Source organism: Drosophila pseudoobscura, chromosome 4, assembly GCF_009870125.1.
Source record: "Drosophila pseudoobscura strain MV-25-SWS-2005 chromosome 4, UCI_Dpse_MV25, whole genome shotgun sequence".
In the NCBI taxonomy this organism is placed as follows: domain Eukaryota; kingdom Metazoa; phylum Arthropoda; class Insecta; order Diptera; family Drosophilidae; genus Drosophila; species Drosophila pseudoobscura.
Genome location: NC_046681.1, coordinates 6,511,661 through 6,531,405, shown reverse-complemented (window position 1 = coordinate 6,531,405; position 19,745 = coordinate 6,511,661). Strand labels below are relative to the sequence as shown.

At 45.1% G+C, this 19,745-nt stretch overlaps 2 protein-coding genes across 2 annotated transcripts in view; one reads left to right on the top strand and one right to left on the bottom strand.

The window, feature by feature from the left end:
* Positions 1 to 19,340, bottom strand: part of LOC4816678 (flocculation protein FLO11) — a 29,929-nt gene extending 10,589 nt beyond the window's left edge. Inside the window, exons 1-2 of the mRNA XM_001356031.4 lie at positions 18,945 to 19,340; positions 7,573 to 7,809 (exon numbers count right to left, since the gene is read on the bottom strand). Of these exons, the coding sequence (XP_001356067.3) occupies positions 7,573 to 7,801 (229 nt within the window). The 5' untranslated portion in view covers positions 7,802 to 7,809; positions 18,945 to 19,340. The remainder of the gene's footprint in view (positions 1 to 7,572; positions 7,810 to 18,944) is intronic.
* LOC4816408 (uncharacterized) lies at positions 9,151 to 9,675 on the top strand. The gene is made up of 2 exons (XM_001356032.4): positions 9,151 to 9,327; positions 9,392 to 9,675. The coding sequence occupies exons 1-2, from the start codon at positions 9,312 to 9,314 to the stop codon at positions 9,625 to 9,627; spliced, it is 252 nt and encodes an 83-aa protein (XP_001356068.4). The 5' UTR covers positions 9,151 to 9,311; the 3' UTR covers positions 9,628 to 9,675.
* Positions 19,341 to 19,745: the final 405 nt, after the last annotated feature.

Below are 19,745 nucleotides of genomic sequence, written 5' to 3'. Positions count from 1 at the left end.
CCCCCTTACATAGAGGGGAGGGGGTGCATTGCCATCGAAGTTCATATTCGTGCTCTTTCGGTCAACTTCCTTGGGGACTAATTTTCCGATTTGACACACAATTTTACATTGGCATCCAACAGAGGGAAACTTTCCCAAGTGTCGCCAGTAAGTTTTCCCGGATTTGACCTGGTCCGAAGTCAAGTCGGAGTCGGAGTCTGGGTCTCCGGCTTCTTCCTGTTTGTTCTGTCTGTGGATTGTTGTCCTGCCCCCCACTTTTGCCGCCCTTTTACAATGCTTGTGGTTGCATATAGAGCACGTATTATGGCAGCCAGCTCGGAGGGGATGGAGGGAGACTCCCAGTTTGTATTTGCGGTTCGTACGTTGATTGTTGGCTCTTAATATTTGAACACACACGGTAAGAGTGTCGAAAATGGCTAATCTTTTGCTGGATTTCATATGTGAATGTTTCAAGTCGAATTTCAGTTATAGCGATACGTATATAATGTCTGGTTTACATTACTTATTCCAGACCCTGGCCTCTATACGTAATAACTCTTCAGGCCCCTGGACAACAAGCAACAAACAGACCCATATAAACTAGATTTTGCTTGGCCAAACTTTGCAACAATCAGGGAAAAACTTCCTAACGATCTGCTGCCTATAATTTTGGGGCAAGTTATGGGAGAAACTTTACACATGATTCCGGCTGGGAAGACTCCGGCGCCCGTTTGCATATGCCAACAAATATTCACTTTTATGCGCCGACGTGACTTGAACGACTCGCTGTACTTTCATTTGGGCTACGGGTCGGAAAGTACGCCGGAACTTTAAATTACAGACATATTTTCCGGTAGCCAATCCCAGTCGTATTGGAGATCCATTGAAAATACTGCCAAAAAAAAAATAGAGCCAGTGGGGCGTTGGAGCGAAAGTTTTCCTAGGATTAAACCACGTAAACGCTTGAATAATGTGAGCAGATTTAACTTTTACCATTTGGCGAAAACTTTCGGGAGGTGGGGATGCTGGAGAGGCGGGAGAGGCTCTCGGACAGGTTAATAAAACGTAAATTGAATGCACCGTGGCCAGCCCGATAAGCTGATAACAGCTGGGGGGCGGCGGGGAGACCTGATAACGATAATAATAATGTGTCCGATTTACCTTTTCCGGGTCCCCTATTTCCGGTTCTTTATCCGGCATTGTCCGGATCTCCCGCCGCCCCCTTTGACCGAAGGCGACAATTTGTTGCCGTTTTTACGACTGCCAAGTGGCATTAACTTGACGGGCAAGGGTGGCGGGAGAAGGTGAAGGCATCTGCCTTCGACCCGCATTTTATTTTATGCCGTTTTGATTTTTTCCCCACCATTTTGTCTGCTCTTTTTTCCGATGTCGTAAGACTCCATTAAACAATTCAATTAGGCCGAGGGGGGCGGGCATGGCCAGCTGTTGTCTTTAAATGTCAAACCGGGTCCAATGCGGGTGGAGGTGGGAGCAGTGGGGCAAGAGAAAGGGCCCCTCCGCGACCTAGCTTTCCTGGGAATTAAAACATTTCATGCAAATTTTCACGCTTCTTTTCCCCGGGTCTTGTCTGCTCCGCCCGGTGACCTCTGCTTCTGCTTAAAGTATTTGCTTTAATTTCAAGTGGAAAACGAAAACAAGAAACTCCGCAATTAAAAACGGCGACTCCTGTAAGCCGGCAACAAAAAAAATAAGAAGAGGCCAAAGCGGAAATTAAAATATTTCCGGTTTGCTTGAGAATTGCTGGAAGCGGATGGGGAGATTCGCACTGGCCCAAGGCCTAAGTGTAATGTTAATTAGCGTGGAATTGTTTCTGAGGGCCATACTGGTGGGTAGAGGCTGAAGAATCTGTTCAAGATCATATTCACTTATGTAGAGCGAAGAAAAGCTTATTGGCGGTATAGGAAAAATCAGCAACACTTGTACATAGTCTGAGCTTAAGGTACTAACCTTCTAGGACCCCTATCCCACTATGTCCGGCTATTGGAGCTGTGGTTACTTCTGTTTGCTAAGGAGGAACCTCTGCTCTTCCACCAACGCAATAATTCCTGTACTGCTTCTGTCCTAGGAGATGTTAGGGTAATAATAAAGGATGAGTGCCTGCCGATACAGTGGATACTGAAGCACTTCTTATTCATGGACTCCCGGCAGCTGCCTGTGGCGATTCCATCCACTCTAATCGTTATCTGGCTTCGCAATATGGCTGAGAGCCCACTGCATATAAATGCCTGATAAATAGTTTCCCGACGAAGGCGGGCCGCAGCCATATGCCATAAAAAGTGCATTGGCGAAGCCAGCGTTGCGTATACGCAACGTTAAGTGGACGAACTGGGGTCGCAGCTGGAGGGGAGCGGCAGAGGGTCCGGGACCGACTTGGCTAACAAAGTTATGACAAGGATTTATGAAGTATGCATTAAAAATGAGCAGCTATTTGCCTTTCGCCAGAGAATTTGCTTAAAGCTTTAAGGAAACCCCAAAAAAAGGCAAACAAGTGCCGTCTTTCCGTCTCCTTGAAGACGTTTGCCATTCCCACGGAGCCGAAACAAAAACACTGTCGTGTGCGTCTCCGCTGTGTTGTTTGTTTGACAGATGTCGTGTGTTTGTTGTGTGTCGCGTTTGTTTGCATACAAATTCTTCAGAAGACATTCGGAGACGCCGCCATATCCGCCACCGCCTTCGCCTCCGCTTCTGCCTCCGCTTCTGCCTCCGCCTCTGCCTCAGTGAGAACCTGGCACATCCGCATTTGTTTGCAGAGGCAGAAGACCCAGTCGCAGCCCCATCTCCATCTCCATCTCCAGCCTCTGCCGAAGAAGAGGCGGCAACAGGCAAGTGCCACAGGGAAGGAGTTGTCTCTCAGGTCGGGTCTCTCAATGTGTTACGTGCCACCTTGGCTGTGCACACGCAGACTCCCGCAAAAACTCGCATATAAATCAGCGCCACATTTGCTCTTGCCCCACATCCATATTCGCCCAGACCCAGGCTCTCTCCACGCTTCCCTGCCGTCTGTAAACATATCGTTATTTATCCATTTACCCATTGAATGTGACAGACGGGGGCGGGGATGGGTTCATCGCAACAATATGTTGGTTTTCCTGCCAGTACGGGATGCAAGTTAATAGGAGTACATGATGCGGTTGCGGTTGACACAGCTCTCCTGGATGCACAATAAAATGCTGGAACCCCAAGCATCGAGTACGGCTAAAAGTCAATAAATCTAGCAAAATTCTAAAAACTTTGTTTAATTGAGGAGCGCGTTATGTGGAGTGTTGAAAAGTCGAAGGGTTAGAATTAATGCTCAAAAGCATTAAAATACCCCTCAAAACTGTGGGTTATGTAGAGAATTTTCTAAAATAAAAATACATGATAATGACCGAGTTATCCAATCATAAACACTGTCCGAATGAGTCACCACAAAAATCATCAGAAGATACATCCTACAAACAGATAGAGAGACGAAAAAAATCGGCCATGCTCCGGTTTTCGCAAATCGAGAAAATTTGCGAATCGACTGTCAAATCGCAAATTGTGTGCTCCGGTTTTTTTGCAAATCGTAAGATAAATAAAAAGTATGTATGCGCGGGAATAAATAATTATACAATTAGGCATTTATTTTTGTATTTTATACATTTATTTCTAGTCACGCCTCAAATTTTACAGCACCCAAATGGTGAATTCCCGATGGCTTCCAGATATTCTCTGTTCGTTGTTTCACGACTGCCCTAACGAGTGCTGGGAGTCGAAGTGCGGAACCCCTTGAAAACCCATCACCCACATTAAACCAAAACATTTCAATTTCCAAAAGAAAAGAGCTCTTTTTATCGAGTGAAACCAAATCGAAAGCACAAAGTTGCGAAAACCGGAGCATGGCTGAAGGGATCTGTATGTAAAATACCGGAGAGGACATAAATATTTCCCTCTGTGCTTGGCAATAGTTTGTCCTCAATTTACTTAACTAAAAGGAGACTCTATATACAAAAACTAAGTCCTAACTTTGGCAATTTGCTTAATAGATATTTGGTACACTGACAGTTTCCACTATACAGATTTTTCAAATACTCGTAACAAGAGTAATCCTAAGATCGTATGTTTTTCTCAAAGAAGTTCCATTCACACTTATCCTGCATTTCCACTTGATGACATCTGTTTCCTTACCTTCCAAGCTTCATCTCGCACACGTCCCCGTCCCCATCCTCCCAGCACGCGTTGACAGTCCCCACTTAACCCCATGAACCCTTCCCGGCACGCACCATTCTCGAATAGCTTCTGTGCTCCTCGACCTCAAGCGCCACCACTTTCCCAGAATTTTTCCGCTTACTCCATCTGAATATAAATCCAGTGTTTTGCTCACGTTTAGTCCTCACTGTCGCCCTCGCAATGGCTCTCATTATTAATGCTGGGGGGAGAGTGGGAAATATTTATTTTTATACACACATGATGAGCCCGATTTTCTTTTCATTTTCATTTTCGTAATAGCGCTCTGACAATTTTCCTGCGAACTAGCAACAATTTTTCATCGTCAGTCTACGGTCGGAGCACGGGGGCACCAGGAGGATGCAAGGATGCAAGAACGCAAGAATGAAAGGACCTTCTGCCGGGCTCGTGGCGAGGCATCTCCAGCGACTGACTGCAAGGATTTCACACACAACAAACGTAGGGCAGGAACTTAAGCAGGAAACCGGAAAAGCAACGTATCCAGCATCTCTTACTTTCGCCCTTTCCCCATTCCCCCTTCCACATTCCCTATGCCACATTCCCCATTCCCCGTTCCCCTCCTGACTACGTGACGTCTTTCTCTCGAGACATCACAAGATTTATTTGGTTGCAAGTTATGGGTGTGTGTTCTTTTTGCTTGCCCCAATGTGGGTGTTGTTTGCACTTGTATCGGTGTAAATATGCAAATCGCTTTTTTGCTGCGCTGACGACTTTTTCACAGCAACGAATGTGCTTAAAATTTGCAAAATTGTAGTTCATTTTTATATTCTGTCGATTTTCCCTCTTCTACTTTTCTCCCTTAGCCCCCCGTCCCCCCCTTTCACCTTGACAATTGTCCTGGGGCCCTGTTTGTTTTATATATGCATATTTTGTAGCTCGGTACATTTGATTTTGGCCTCGCAGCATCCCACACGTATCCCTCGACCCCCACATTTAAGTATGTCTGTAGATGCAGCTTTTCCCCATTCGTATTGCATATTTCCTACTCCTTTTCTCGTATATTCTTGTTAACAGTAGCTTGAGAGCCGCTTAGGATTGGTTTTTCTTTATGGCCGATGGACAATTTCGGGTTCGTAAAAAGGCTGTTAAAGCTGGAATTCTCTACCACCTGAACCCCCTGTTTTAGTATTCGATTTGAGAAAGATTCATACACTTTGAATGAAGCAATATTCCAGTGACTTTCTAGTTTGTTAGAATCTTGACTCACAAGCTGCTCCATAGACCCAAACGAGTTCAAAATAAACTCCCATTATATAAAATGGCTTGAGGGTATTCAAGCGTCAAGAAAACTCTTTTTAAAACTGCCTCTCGCATCCTTATTTTCAGATCCTTTGAATGGCATTCGGCCAGCCTCAGGTAAGTCTAAGGCTAAGGCCTTTTTTCTCATTCTTTACGAATTAAACTTTTTATGGCAGTCCATTGCTCTGCAGCTTAATTGAAAATTAAAAAGGTAGACATAAAAAATTAAAATTAATTTCGTGCCGTTTGATCGGAATCACTTGGACCCTATTGTTGGTCTAAAAGGGGATCGGGGTGTGTTAACCCCTTCTCTAACGCCCTAATTTCGTGCAAGCTCTTAAATTCCAAGCTAACATTTGGATAGCGAAGGCATGCCCATAACGAAGTTCTCCCTGGTGGCGGGTTCTCTTAAAGTTAGCGCTGGAAAAGCGCTTAACGTGGTCATGAAATGGTGATAAAGAGACAGGGCCGAGCCACCCGGAGGGAGGCTGCCAAATGGCCAACGAAAATTGCAGCTGCCAAGCAAACACATGGAAAAACCGCAGCAGCCACTTCCGCGACTGCCAGTCCGAGAATCCCCAAAAGCCCACACTGGCCGCCCCCACTCCCCAGCAGCCTCATTTGGCGGCCTGTTGCGGTAAAGAGGAACGAAAAATAGCAATTCAAAGAGCTGGAGCCGTAAGCACCCAGATCTGTCCCATTGTTCTGAAACAAGATCATAGAAATATTTACAATTTAGATTAATTAAAGAGAATATCATAACCAGACTATAATTAATCGAAGTCTTTTCTCTATCTGTTCTCTATTCACTTTATGTATTTATTAGTTTGGGAGGATTTGGAGGGTTCGCAACATCCCTATAGATCGGCTACCATCGATTTCAACAGATTCATTGTTGTTCTTGACTGATATACCCTGCTCATTGCCCATTGCAGGGTAGCAACACAACGGCAGAGTTGGAAAAAATGTTTAAACAGCTGAAACACAAGGGACAGAATGAACATATTCGAGGCAGGGCCGACAAGGTGGTCGCACCACAAAATCTGTCGCCTAAAACCAGCTTAGCAACTAAAGCGCTTCATAAATGTGTCCTTTGGCCCGGAGCCCTGGCCCATAGGGGAGCTGCTGCCTTGCCACGAGTAGTGTTAGTTCTACCGGTAAACTGCAGCGACAAGTGTGCTCGGGTATAGGTATTTCCGAGGCACGCTTTGAGGCGCCTGCGGTTGTGTATTGGCAACGCCACGGGCGAAGTTTTGGCTTGCACTGGAATCCTGGCTTGGGGGGAAGGAAACAGACGTCGAATGTTTGGAGTACACAATGGAATTGCTCAAACAAAGACATGCCTGCTTCTTAGGCAGACTGTCTGATGACTCTTTGACAATTATAATTATTTATCAACTATATACCGGAGTCTGCCTGGAATGTAGTGCTAATACCATTAGCAAGTACACCCAGAAATAGTTCGTTTAAGCCTGAATTTTTCTGGGGAATATAAGCCACAGAAGCGACATGGTGCCCTAGCCCTAGAGTGCCTTTGAAAACATCAAGTGCCTTGAAAGCAATTTAAATAAATGGTTTTTCATTGAAAGTATTTTCTAATATTTCAATAAATATTGGGTGGTTTGGCCTGATCCCGGGCAAAATCCCCCTGCCAGTTCGAGGGACTCCTAGTTGCAGTCACAGCTTGTGACATTGCCAGTGTTGTTGCTAAGTTGTTAAATAAATCAAAATCAAAATCCAAAACGCACAGACCAGACCTAAAGTTCCCAGTCCTAAAGTTCTCAAGTCCTCAAGTCCTCAAACTGGCACGCCAAGTGCCAATTCCATGACGCTTCGAGTGTGCCACAAGCCCGGGGTGGGAGAGAAAGAGGTGTCAGTGTGTGCAGCGAAAGAGACGGAGAGAGTGGTCGAGGGGGGTGAGTGAGTGGGGGAGGCTACTGTTATTGATGTGCTTTTAATTGGGGCTCGTACGGGTACGGGTGTCTGCTCCGTGTTGCCGTCACATTTCAGTGTCTGCCCGTCTCAGGCTCCACTCGGCTGTGTCTCCACCCTGTCTCCTGTCTTCTTGTCAAATCATTTGACTCATAACGGAATTTTATTAGCTTTCCAGTATTCCACACTTACCGGTAGTCGACGTGTGTGCCATGTAAATGGTCAACACCAAAATGGCCAGGCTGATGGACCCGTAAATTCCAACGGCCGGCCCCCTCCAGGCCCGCCGTCGGCCCCGTCGCTGCTGGTTGTTATTGCATTTTTTCCCGGACATCTGTAGAGCTGCTCCCAAATCCTCCTGATGGGGGTCCCTGCAGAGCCTCAGCTGGGACAGCTCCGAATGTGTCATCGTTGGGTGCATATTTGTTGCTGCAATCGAAAAAGGAATTATAAAATCAGTGCGAATCTATCGGTTCACGGCAAAGTCGTCCCCTTTCCATTTCGTAGGCAAGTTTCCGCATAAATAATTTATCCAAGTTTTATGGATTTTTCTTAATTTATGCCGGAGACTGCTGCAGCATCACAAAAAGTTTTAGCACTAAAAAAGTCAGCAAAAAAATTGCTTTAAGAAATTTCTGGCAAAAGTTCATAACGAAAGTGAGTTCAAGGGTCAAGTCGAATGTTGCCAAAGTATTAATTGAAAAAAGTTCATTGGCAACCGATGGACAGGGACCCGACGGACAAGGCAAAACACCGACCCTTCCATGTATTTTTCCGATATTTTCACGTTGTTTCTCCTGCGACAGCTATTGACAAAAACCGAAGGGAAATTCTCTCAATCCACAGCCACATTTTATTCCTCCTAAATAGAGGTTCGGAGTTCGGGAGCAATTTAAGGTAAAATAGCAGATATTGAAATAATATTTGCTTTTCTTTCCTCAATTCTAGTAGTTCCAGCAGAATAAGCTTTATATGGGAAAAGATGTTGAATAAATTGCACTAAATCATGCACGTTTTTTCCTCATTTTTATAAGCATGGAAATATGACCTCGGCTGGCATTCCTTAAGATTGATGCCGTCAATACCAATCTAAATATATTCCACTAGTCCTGGAACTAGCGTTTACCATCTTAGACTATACATTCTCCACATTCTAAATAATAAGTTTAACAGTTTCCACTTGTCGTACAAAAGTGCTATGAAACCAGCTGTCACGACCAATTATTTTATTTAAAATCTACGTGTAAAACCAGGATGTACTCTGACGAATCGCAGGTGCATTTGACAAACATCACATTCGATTCATTCGAGTCAGATGTAAACAAACAAAAAATATTGGGCACTCGCCTTGTGTATTGTGCACGAGGATGAATGGAATTCGCATTGAATGCCAGAGACGGGATGCCAGAACAATGCAGAATGTTGTACCCTTTGGAGCAAATTAAATATTAATTAGTGTGGCGTGTGCATAAAAGTTAATTAATGTTTTTTACGCCTTTGGTGTCAATAATAAATGAACGTGAGTGGAATTTGATGCCATCTCCCTCGCCTGCTCTTTGCATCTGGCTGTCCGATATGCGGATAGTTAGGCAGATTGGGCACAATAATTAAATATTTAATCAGTCTGATGTTGAGTGATTGTAGTGCAGCAGAAAGGAGGGCTTGAAAGGATTTGATTGTTGCAGCTTTAAGAACCACATACTTGGGTCTCAAAGTATTTCGCAAAATTCATAAGAATCATATTTTCTTAGACTTTTAGCTCTTGAATTATTGCTTTGAGCTCGGTCCAGTGTCATTGCTTAGTTGAATATTTTCTCGGCATCAGAACAATTTTAGGTTTCCAAATTCGTTACTTTTAGGCCTTCTACACGGTATTAATTTGTACAAAAAATATATTCCAGTCAATTTTTGGACTATTTGGTAGCAGGGAAATGTCTAGCAATTTTGGTGAATTATTTTGCTGCCTTGCTTCCTTGGAGCTAGCTGAATTAACCTTCTGTATCCTGAACAGGGCCAGGACCAGCCGCTTACATGCTGCCCAGCCAGTTCGACAAGGGGGCGGGCCGTGGGCCGCAGTACTCCTTCGGCCGTCGGACGGGAAAAAAAACAATCGACGTAGTCGGGCCTGGACCTGCCGCCTACAAGGTCGACAATGTCACTCGCCATGGCAGGTCGGATGGGCTGCAGTTTTCGATATTGCGGAGGAGACCCATAAAGCCCGCCAAAATAAGATACGATTTTGATTGAATCTGTACCATTTCGACTGCAATTAAAGCTAAACAACCTGTCAACCAATATCAGGCTCATCTAGTCATTTACTTAATAATTAATAGCATGGCAACAGTGATTACCTGTACTTAGGTATTACCCTGGGGCCCCGCAATTAGTTCGATGAGATGACACACTCCGATGAGATGTATTAAATGCAAATCAGAGGGAGCGGAGAGCGGGGAGCGGGTATCCGAACAATTGAAGTGCAGGCCAGAGACAACAACTTGTTGAAGTAGAAAAGCCTTTCGCCCAGGACCCTTCACTCTGAAGGGTTTAAAGTGCACTCCAACTGTTTGGCTTTGTGAATGCGGCACTGGGCCTGAATGAGGTACGGATAAGGGAGGCTGGCGGCAGGAGGCTGGTGACTGGAGACTGGAGTCTGGGGAATATAGGACTGTAGGACTGTAGGACTGTAGGACTGTAGGACTGTAATGAAGCCGCTGGGCAAGCTCTTAAGTAACTTACTCCTCCGCCGGCTCAGTGACTGACTGACTGGCCAATGTAGCCAGTGCCTGGACTCTAAGCGAAAGCCTGTTATTTTCCCCGCGTCTTGTAATAATCACACAGTAAACAGGCACCAGACAGAATACACGACCGGGACTGGGACTGGGACTGGACTTCATCGTGAGAATGCCCAGCAGAAAGCCAAAGAAAGGAAAGGGCTTTGGACTAACTGATGTGGTCGTTCCCCCATCCCGAACCAATCCCCGTCCCTGGCCGCAGTTGTAATTGCAACGTCAACGTAAATGCATGGAGCATGCCAGCAACTGAGGAATTTCACGGATGTGCGTGCATCTTGCAGATGCTCCTGCCGGGGACAGAGGGGAGGAGATGACCACGGCTGGATATCACGTATTCACACAGACATCCAGACTGGGACCCGACCCGCATTTGATTGCATTTTCGCCTGCATGATGGGGCACTGGACAAGGAGCTGAAGATGGCAGATTATAGCCAGCGTCCAACCCGCTCTTCCTTCAAATGATTTATCTGTGCGCGTTTATTTTAATGTTACGTTCCGGAATCTTTTCCCTTTTTTTTGCCGGTGGGGCCTGCTCTTCTGGTCAGCTCTCAAGATATACTCTTCGGTGGTAGCATCAGGATAGGGTGGAAAGGTTTGTCAGTGAGAGTACTACATGGGGAGTAAGGGAAATCAGAATGAATGCTTAGAACAGAGGAATATTTTAGCCCAGTCCTCTAGCGGGGGAAAGCCCCCTGCCCAACCACTATGCCTCCTTATATATGTATGTATATGAGCCTATTAGATACCTATGGACGGACCTCCTACAGACACGTCTGCACACGAATCGGTATTGGGAATCGGGAAGAGCATCTAATATTCGCTATAGCCGATCGAGTGCTGGCCCCTTGTTTGGTTTGGTTTGGTTTGGTTAAGCAGCCTCTTTCAATGCACTGCCAAATGGCTGGATGTCTTTGTCTTTATGAAGCTGTAGGTTGCCAGCCTCACCTCCTTGTCAGCACCGTCATCTGCTGCAGCTGCAGCGAAGAAGGAGGATTCCTTGACGTGGTACGTTGACCGCCTGGAATGTTGATTCATCTTCTTTGGTATGACTGCTGGCAGTAGTTCTTGCTGGCCGGCCACTCTCTGTTTTTTCTACAAGTCCACTTGCTCTTTTATGTCAATCAGCAGTTTGGCATGCTGCAACGTGCATGCATCGTGCCGCATCGGGGCTGGCTGCTCCTCGTTTATGGGCCATCATCGCGAATGGTGGCTTCTATTTTTAGTGGGGAACAAGCCTCGCTTTCGCCCGCTCTATTCTATTCCTGACTCTCCCCGCATGTTAGATAAGTGTTCCTGTTCCTTTTCCGTACACCCCATAGCCCCATAACGAGCGAAAATTACCTTTAAGTGGCACAGGCTGGTGCTGGTAATGGCAATGCATTCTTCGTTATTTTTAGCACGATCTCTGCCCGTCGGGCTGCTAAGTGAGTGGCTGGAGGAGAACTTTGCAGGCCCAACTGATCGGCGTACTCGTGGGTAATTGTAGATGGGCATAGAACTTAATTGCATTTAAATGCCATCAGGTGTGGCTACACTCGAAACGTTGAATGGACTTTGGTCCCCAATGAGTGGGGGGATTCGAGCATCCCGAAACCCTTTTTTCTTCCCCACAACTTTCCCCCGCATTTTCCAGAGTACCCGGGGGGCCTTTAGCCAATCAAGGAAACGAGGAAACATACATAAATGTAATGTATGTATGTGGCTTGTTAGCAATATTAATTTGACAGCCGATGGCAGTTCATTTCCATGGATCGGGCACTCACGTACAGGCCTGTGATTGAAGGGTCATTACAGGGTTATATCGAAGGAAGTCCGGACAGGCGCCATAGAATGCTAGTTGGTGACCTCACACACTCACAAATGTTTAGTTTTAATCATTACGCTTCCGATTTTAATTGAAAATACTAGAATCTGTGCTGAGTCGGAGCTGAGTCGGTGTTGTGTCTAACCTCCCCTTGATTAGCCATAATCGACCCTGTTAGAGGGACGTGACTTGCTATCGTAAGCAGATACGAGTACACTTTCAAAGAAACCGCTGAAAATTAAGCTAAAACAATTTAATTGTTAGACCCCACTACTTCCATGGTTTAAACTCAAGACCAACCAAGTAATGAGCGCTGAGTGTGTTTGGGAACACGTTTTGTCGGGCACAATCTACGCAAAGAAATCATCCCTGTAAACCTGCTGTAAGACGTCCTATTGCCTCCCTCTGGTCAGCTTACCCTAAGCCAGCGCATCAAAACTTTTCAAGATTTTAAGACCCATTTAATGTGAGTCAAAAAGTCAATAAACCCCGCCATACATCCACATCCACATCCACGTCCAGGTCCACGTCCCTGGGTTCTTTCCTGATGGTCGGCGGAACGGGAAAACAAAAGTGGAGCAACAAAAACCTGTCACGTACCACAAAAGTGCATTCACATTTTGAAAGCCAACGCAAGAAAGCGAACTTTCGGCGTTCCGTCGATACACGAGATACATTTCTATCTTAAAGCTGTACGAGAGTATCTTTGCCTTGCCTGGGCTGGAAGCTGGCAACTTTCGTTGTTGGCCAAAGACAAATTCAGTCAATTACTTCATTATGCGTTGAGGTTTTCGGGTTCGTCCGTCTGGCTGTCTGCCTGTCTGCCTGTCTCCCTGTCTGGCTGTCTGCCTCTGTGTGTCCCTGCCGGTCTTTGGCCGGGTCTTCTTTTGGGTCCTTTCTCGTCTGTATGGCTGTATGTCTGCCTGCTGTCGTCTGTCATCAGGTGAAAGGCAAATAAAACGTCAATTTGTATTGGCAGTCGTGTCCTTTTCCTGGTATTCATATGCACATTACATATTCCGAATTTATTCATGCCTTGGGCATAGCCTTTCTGTGTCAATAATCATTTACATGTTCATCTAATTTGGGCGGATTTTTTCCGTCTTCCTGGTGTGGAGGAACTTCTTGAACTTGAAGTGAAACCGAAAGACAAAAGATTCTCATTATTGCTGGCGAATGTCTGAAACTTTCAGATGCTTTTGTACTGCGCTACTTTTGAGCTCCAAAAAGTAGCATTCAAATTTCCTTCCACTGCAAAACGAGTTGATGACCAAGCCACAAAAATGTACACTGCAAGTGGTAAAGCGAACCACAGTCGAAAACCCGAAAACAAAATCCACCGACCCAGTGCCAATGAATCGGATCGGAACGGCCCGGAGTGGAGCGGAGCGGAGTGGAGTGGAGAGGAGCGGCAACTTTGTTGTTCCCGGCTGTCATCGACGTCACTGTCAGTGTTATGGCTGCAATTATTGCTGTTTCTGTATGCGAATTTTCATTTGAACACCACAGACGCCACAGCCACAGCCACAGAATGTTTTCTGAAACGATTCTTGGATTTTATTTTATTTATGGGATTTTTTCTATATTAACAGAGTTGGGGGGAAATGGCATAGACATGTTGTACAAATATTGTGCACGGATAAATTCGAAATTCGAGCTCCAATTGCGTCAAAATGTTGCCGCCCTATCAAGCATGGGCTACAGTCTATGATAATGATGAAAGTCGTTTAAAAGAGCATATAGACTTGACCTAAGAAAGAGAATACTAAGCTGGGAACATGCCTTCAGGCAGAGAATGGACCATATCCGACCCCTAAAAGAAACATATTTTATTGGTAATCCGATCATGGCTTGTATGCTTTTACGCAAACTAGTCCCTGGAATACTTCTTTCAAATAAAGATTGATATTTATTTCAAAAACTTCGACCTCCGAGGCTAGAGCAGCTTTCTTGTTGACTCCATAGGTGGAAGTGGAAGCAAGTGATATATTATCGAACTCAACCATTACAAAATTTGTCATCTAGTGTTCTGTGTGCTGTCGGATGCTCCTTATCTGCTGTCAATAACTCTATCACTATCTCCGAGTGTGTGTCTGTCTGTCTCGGGGCCGTCTCGGGCACTCAACACTTTGCTCAAAATGTTTGCTCTGCATTTCTCTCCGCAGCCTCATTGCTCCACGCGGGACTGCCCAATTTAAGGGGTTACCCCCATTCGAGGGTCGGTGGGCGGGCTGGCTAAACGCCTGCGAATTTGCGCTGATTTGACACAAAAATTTGACGTAAAGTAGATGGTGCTGCCAGGGACTTCGAGGCGGTCCCTGGCTCAAAATGCAAATGTTGCATGAATGTTTACTTGCCGCCCTTCCGGGAAAGGTTTCTGTTTACGCTGGTTTTGTTATAACTACAATTTCGGGACGACGAAGGGATGGTCCGACTTGAAAGTTTTCCTGCTCCTGCTCCTGCTCCTGCCCGTGCTCGTTCTCGTGCTGCCTTGTTATAAATTTTGTATCCATCCGATACTTACAACAATTTTGTGGCACTTTGCCTACATGTGGGTGGCATGGCAACAAAGGCAGAGGAAAGAACACCGAAAATCAACAACTTGTAATGCAGAGAATTTACTTTGGGCCAAGTTCCTGCCGGGGAAACTTTACTGCAAGTAATGATTGTCAGGAGAATGTTTCGGGCCCGAATCGGGGTTGAAAGAAAGTTTGAAGAAAGACGGCGATAATTTGTTGATAGTGAATAGGGTAATCTATGGCTGGCTTCCTCCACCTCAAAAGCCCTTGAAACGATCTTTCCCCCTCCGAAACGCTGCCCGGCCGGCCCCAGTCTGGTTGCTCAGACCTGGGAGCACTTTATGTGATGGATTTCCTTTATCTTCGTTTTCAATTGCGACTAAAATGTCAGGCCGACATTGATCCGCGAAAATGTCACGCCTGGGCACTAATTGAACATTTAACTTTATGGCAGATCATTAAACTAAAGTATGTTTTGCAAAACAGAAATACAAACGTGAAGCCAAGACGAAACTAGTCTCCCAAAACGGCAAGGTATTATTTACATTTTTATGGCCCGGGTGATTAATGCATGAGACCAATGCTGCGCGAGTATGGCAGAAAAACCCGAAACCTAGGGTGGAGGAGTATGAGTCAAGGCAGGGCGTGGCAGGCCCAGCTCCATCGATCGATATTCAATATCATTTTGAAACGAGGCCGCAGCCCGCGAAATATTTTTACACACGTTTCGGCATTACTGAGGGCCAATAATTTGATAGTAAATATTTTGTATTTTGTTTTTCTAAAAGCAAATTAATTAGACCACGTACGTGTCCCGGGCGACGAAGGCTGCTGGGCGCCATTTGTCGTATTATTTCAGCGGAATTTTCAATACAGCCACAATGGCGCCATCACTGCCGTGCAATTAGTGGCGCAATTTGATTTCGACCAAAGTCGGGCCGGGCCGGGACGGACTCCGGAACGAGATGATCTAAGCTGGCGAAATTCCACAGCCACTTCTTCGTGAATTTTCGCTGTTTTATTATGATGTTAGTTTCAATATGCAGAAATATGGAAACAAGTTTTGGCAAAAGACAGGAACAATGGTCAGTCGGTCGGTCGGTCGGTCGGGCGACTTGTTAGATCATTTATTTTGATCGTATTTGTTTTTATGTTATTACAAACTCAAGGTAGGAAATGACGGAAAGTTGTCTCCCGCTCTCTCACTCTCTCTCCTTACAAAGACTTCCAGATGGCCGGAAGTCTGGAGATTTAAATCATCTGAAAACCAAACAAGCAAACAATCTGAAAACTCCATATACTCGTATGAATAGTAGGACATAAAATGAGAACAATTCGCTAATTTCATAATATATCGATGCAAGGAATTTAATGGTTTTTATTACCGACTTTAATGAAATTATTGTCTGATTGAATCACACTTAATAACTCGAACAAACGAAGAAATTAAATGTATCCGCGGGACAGTTTTGGCCGGCTCATCATCGGTGTTTATTTTCCATTCATTAAAAGTTTTGCACTCGTATTTACCTTATATTTGGGGCCCGCTGTTGACTCTGTGACTGTCCATCGACCGGGAAATATATCGTACTTTTGTTGTGTGTTAAGCAAACAGAAATACATAAAAATAAAATTCAGGGGAATCGAACCGTTGGGAATTTTTCAGAGCCACAAATGACGTACGTAAAAAATTTCATAAAGCCCGCGTTTCCTGGTAACCAAAATGCATCAAATTAATTGATTTAATATTTAGTAAGCCGAAAAACATTTCGGATTCAATTAGCTCTCTTTCCCATTTTTATTATGCGAATACAACTCGTGCACTTTGATTTAATGAATGTTTTACGAGTATGAGTACGAGTGGTTTGGGTCTTCATTTAGAAGATCAGTTTTAGCCACGGTCTGGTCTTTGCACATCCCAAAGTGTGGATACATAAGTGGTTTGGGCTCCTCAACGATCGCTGTTTTGACATGCGGACCAGTATCTGCTCTGCATCGCAATTTGTGCAAAAAACTATGGGCGAGTCTTCGCACTCTTTGCTTTGGGCCATCGGTCGCGAATTTAAATTCAAAACATTTGGCGTTTCATTCATAAAAATTCAAAAATATTTTGTTTGCCATATCCCAGATGTACGGGTAAATGGCTGGTCTATGGTCTGTTGGTCTGCACTACTTTAAATGGGTCCACGTGCCGGGTTTGTGGGCGAGGCGGCGAGAGACTCGGCGGGGGCTGCCGGCCACTTCCCGCACGGTCTTTCCTATCCCCAACCTATCCGGTAACGAGCGTGGTTAAAATGCGTTGAGTGATTTTTTGCATTCTGCCACTTTTTTGTGGACTGCGGCCCACTGTCTTCGGGGCGTTCTTCGAGGCTAGGAACCCAGAGGAAGTTTCATGGCTGGAGGAAGAGAGTGAAGACTGCTGCTACGAACTTGAGTCCTCTCTCCAATCGATCGCTCCGACCCACTTTCGGTGTACTCGACCTAAAGATGCCTCTACCTCCCACCTCTTTTCATTTTGCAAGCCACTTTCAGCACGTGAAAGATATGTATGAGAAGTATCGCCGGACTATCATCCACACGCGACATGGGCAGGGCGTGTGGCCTAATCTCACGTAACAGAAATCATTTTATATTAATTCTTGGCTACAGCAGAGTGAGATACTCGTACGGTCGACACAAAAGATTTTTCAGGCATTTAGCCGCCAGATTTCTACTAATTCGTATATAAGTAGGTAGTATATGCACACAACTCACTTCAATGGCCATTCCTAACCTTGAACCTGAGACATTAGTGAGACAGAGTTAATAATTTACTTTAAATAATTGCTGGCCATAACAAGCAGCTTACTCCGAGGCGCCCGACCGACAAAAAGACGCCAAAATATTGTCTATAAGCGGCAAGAATCGGCTCTTGATTGAGGGAGAATCCCCAGAGCAAACAGAAATTAAGGAACCGCATTTCCACACAAAATCCGCAGAATTAACACGCTTGTTGAGAGCCACAAAAGCTGTCAAAAAAGTTCACAAGCCACGGCAAAATAGGCAGACACGCGGGGCTTTCCATTTGTTTGTTTTTGATTTGGTTGTTGTGGTCGGATGATGGCCATTGGGGCGAGTGTTGAGCATTCATGAAAAGGCCTGCAACAAGCAGGCCAAACGCCAGACGACGGCAGCATCAAGTGGGGAAAATTTGTGACAAGTAGCAATGAACCTTAAAAGGTCTTGGCTGCTGCCGTACACTACCAAGTATTATCTCATCCATCTGCCACAGACACACACACACACACACATCCCCGACAATAGTAATCATAGCCAAGTCTCATTAATTGTTGATACATTTCAAACAGCTTTATCGCTGAGATCAGCACTCAACATTCGTTGACAGCCGAAATGAAGACAATGTCTCGAACAAAGAGAAACAAAATTAGATAATAATTGAGTTGTCTTTCAAGTACTACAGGTAACTGAACTGAAAGGTGAACGAATATCTATGGATATCTATAAGTCATTGAGAAATAAACCCCTTAATCCAAATTGCCCCGAAGTAATTCAGGGGAATTGCGAGGAAACATGCGAGAAAGAGTACATGTTTCACGGAATATCGATGATCAATTCACGATTTTCACGTGCCGAACACTTGAACAAATTTTGTCAATAAACATAAGTTTTCTAGCTATTACTACTGCAAATACTTCCCGGCTCTATCAAACCTATTAAACCCTTGACATTGATAGTACATTAATCTGAAAAGCATGGAAACAGATCTTGATCTTAGGGATCTCTTGTAATAAATACAAGCCTAATTTGCTTAGAACAGATCCATAGGAAATGGATCTATAGTACTGCAACTCCACAGACCTGTCTTCCCCTTTCCTGGGGCCTGGGAATACATGAATGGATATTGGATCTCTTGTAATAAATTCAAGCCTAATTTGCTTAGAACGGAGCTGCGATCTGCTTTCGGATCATAGGAAATGGATGTATACTACTGCAACTCAACAGACCTGTCCTCCCCTTTCCTGGGGCCTGGGAATACATGAATGGATATTGATCTTAGCTATCTCTTGTAATATATTCAAGCCTAATTTGCTTAGAACGGAGCTGCGATCTGCTTTCGGATGATAGGAAATGGATCTATAGTACTGCAACTCAACAGACCTGTCCTCCCTTTTCCTGGCCTTTCTTGTACCATCCATGAAATCATGCGAGCTGCACTCAATTTGCCATATTTATCGCCTGTAAATATTTAAGCGCATTTCCCCCGTTTCTTAGGGCCAGCCCCTCCCTCCCCAGCCCGCCCAAAAACAGCCCATTTCTTGTTCAATAATTTCACTCTTGGCAACCGAAATCAACAACTTTTGCATTAGTTTCGTTTTTGTTGTTCGAATTTGTTACAAGTGTCGCCCTGTTTGTTGTAACTAACACACCGACAGACACTGGCACTTACGTTTGGAGCCGACAAAGTTTTTCGCGCTTTTTGGCTTCGGAGGCCCGGAGAAATATTTTGTGATTATCGCTGAACCGCGGCTGTGCCGCTGCCGCTGTTGGGCCGCCGTCGTTGGGGATTTGTCGGTTTTTTGCCTCGCTTTTGGCTTTGCCCACGTTTCTTGCGTTTTATTTGCGCTTCTGCGTTGTCTTTTAGTGCTTTTCCAATTTCTTATTCACTTCATGTCTGCGCCTCGCGCACCGTCGCCGTCACACACACGCCACCACTCTGGAGCCACGTTCAACATAGGCAGTACGCACTGTATGTGAGCCCCTCTTCTGTCGCCGTTTTAGTTGCTGTTCAGCCGCGACGTCAACGTTGCGCGCTCAAATCTCGCTACTAACTAAATAAACGAATCGAAGCGACCCAGCGCTGCGCTGCGCTGCTGCCGCTGCTGCTACTGCCGCTGCTGCTGCTTCTGTCCGTAACCATGCTCGCTCGCTCAGTCGCTTATACAGTGAGTCGATGGAGTGTAGGCACACCCTGATGTTCAAGGTTCGCCAACGTCGGCTCGAGACACCGATCACACAGATTTCTGATCATTTTAGGATGTACCGATGAGAATTATTTAGAGAAGACATAATAGACATAATAAGACATAATAGATAAAAAGTATACTTTTTGATTGGTTAGAGTGTGCCTTTACTTTTTTGATCTACTGTACACACATGCGGCCGCACTGCATGTGTGCCTCAGCGTCGAATGGCAAAGCAAGTCCCAAGATGGGCTTGAGCAATGATGCCGACCTGGCTCTTTTAAAGC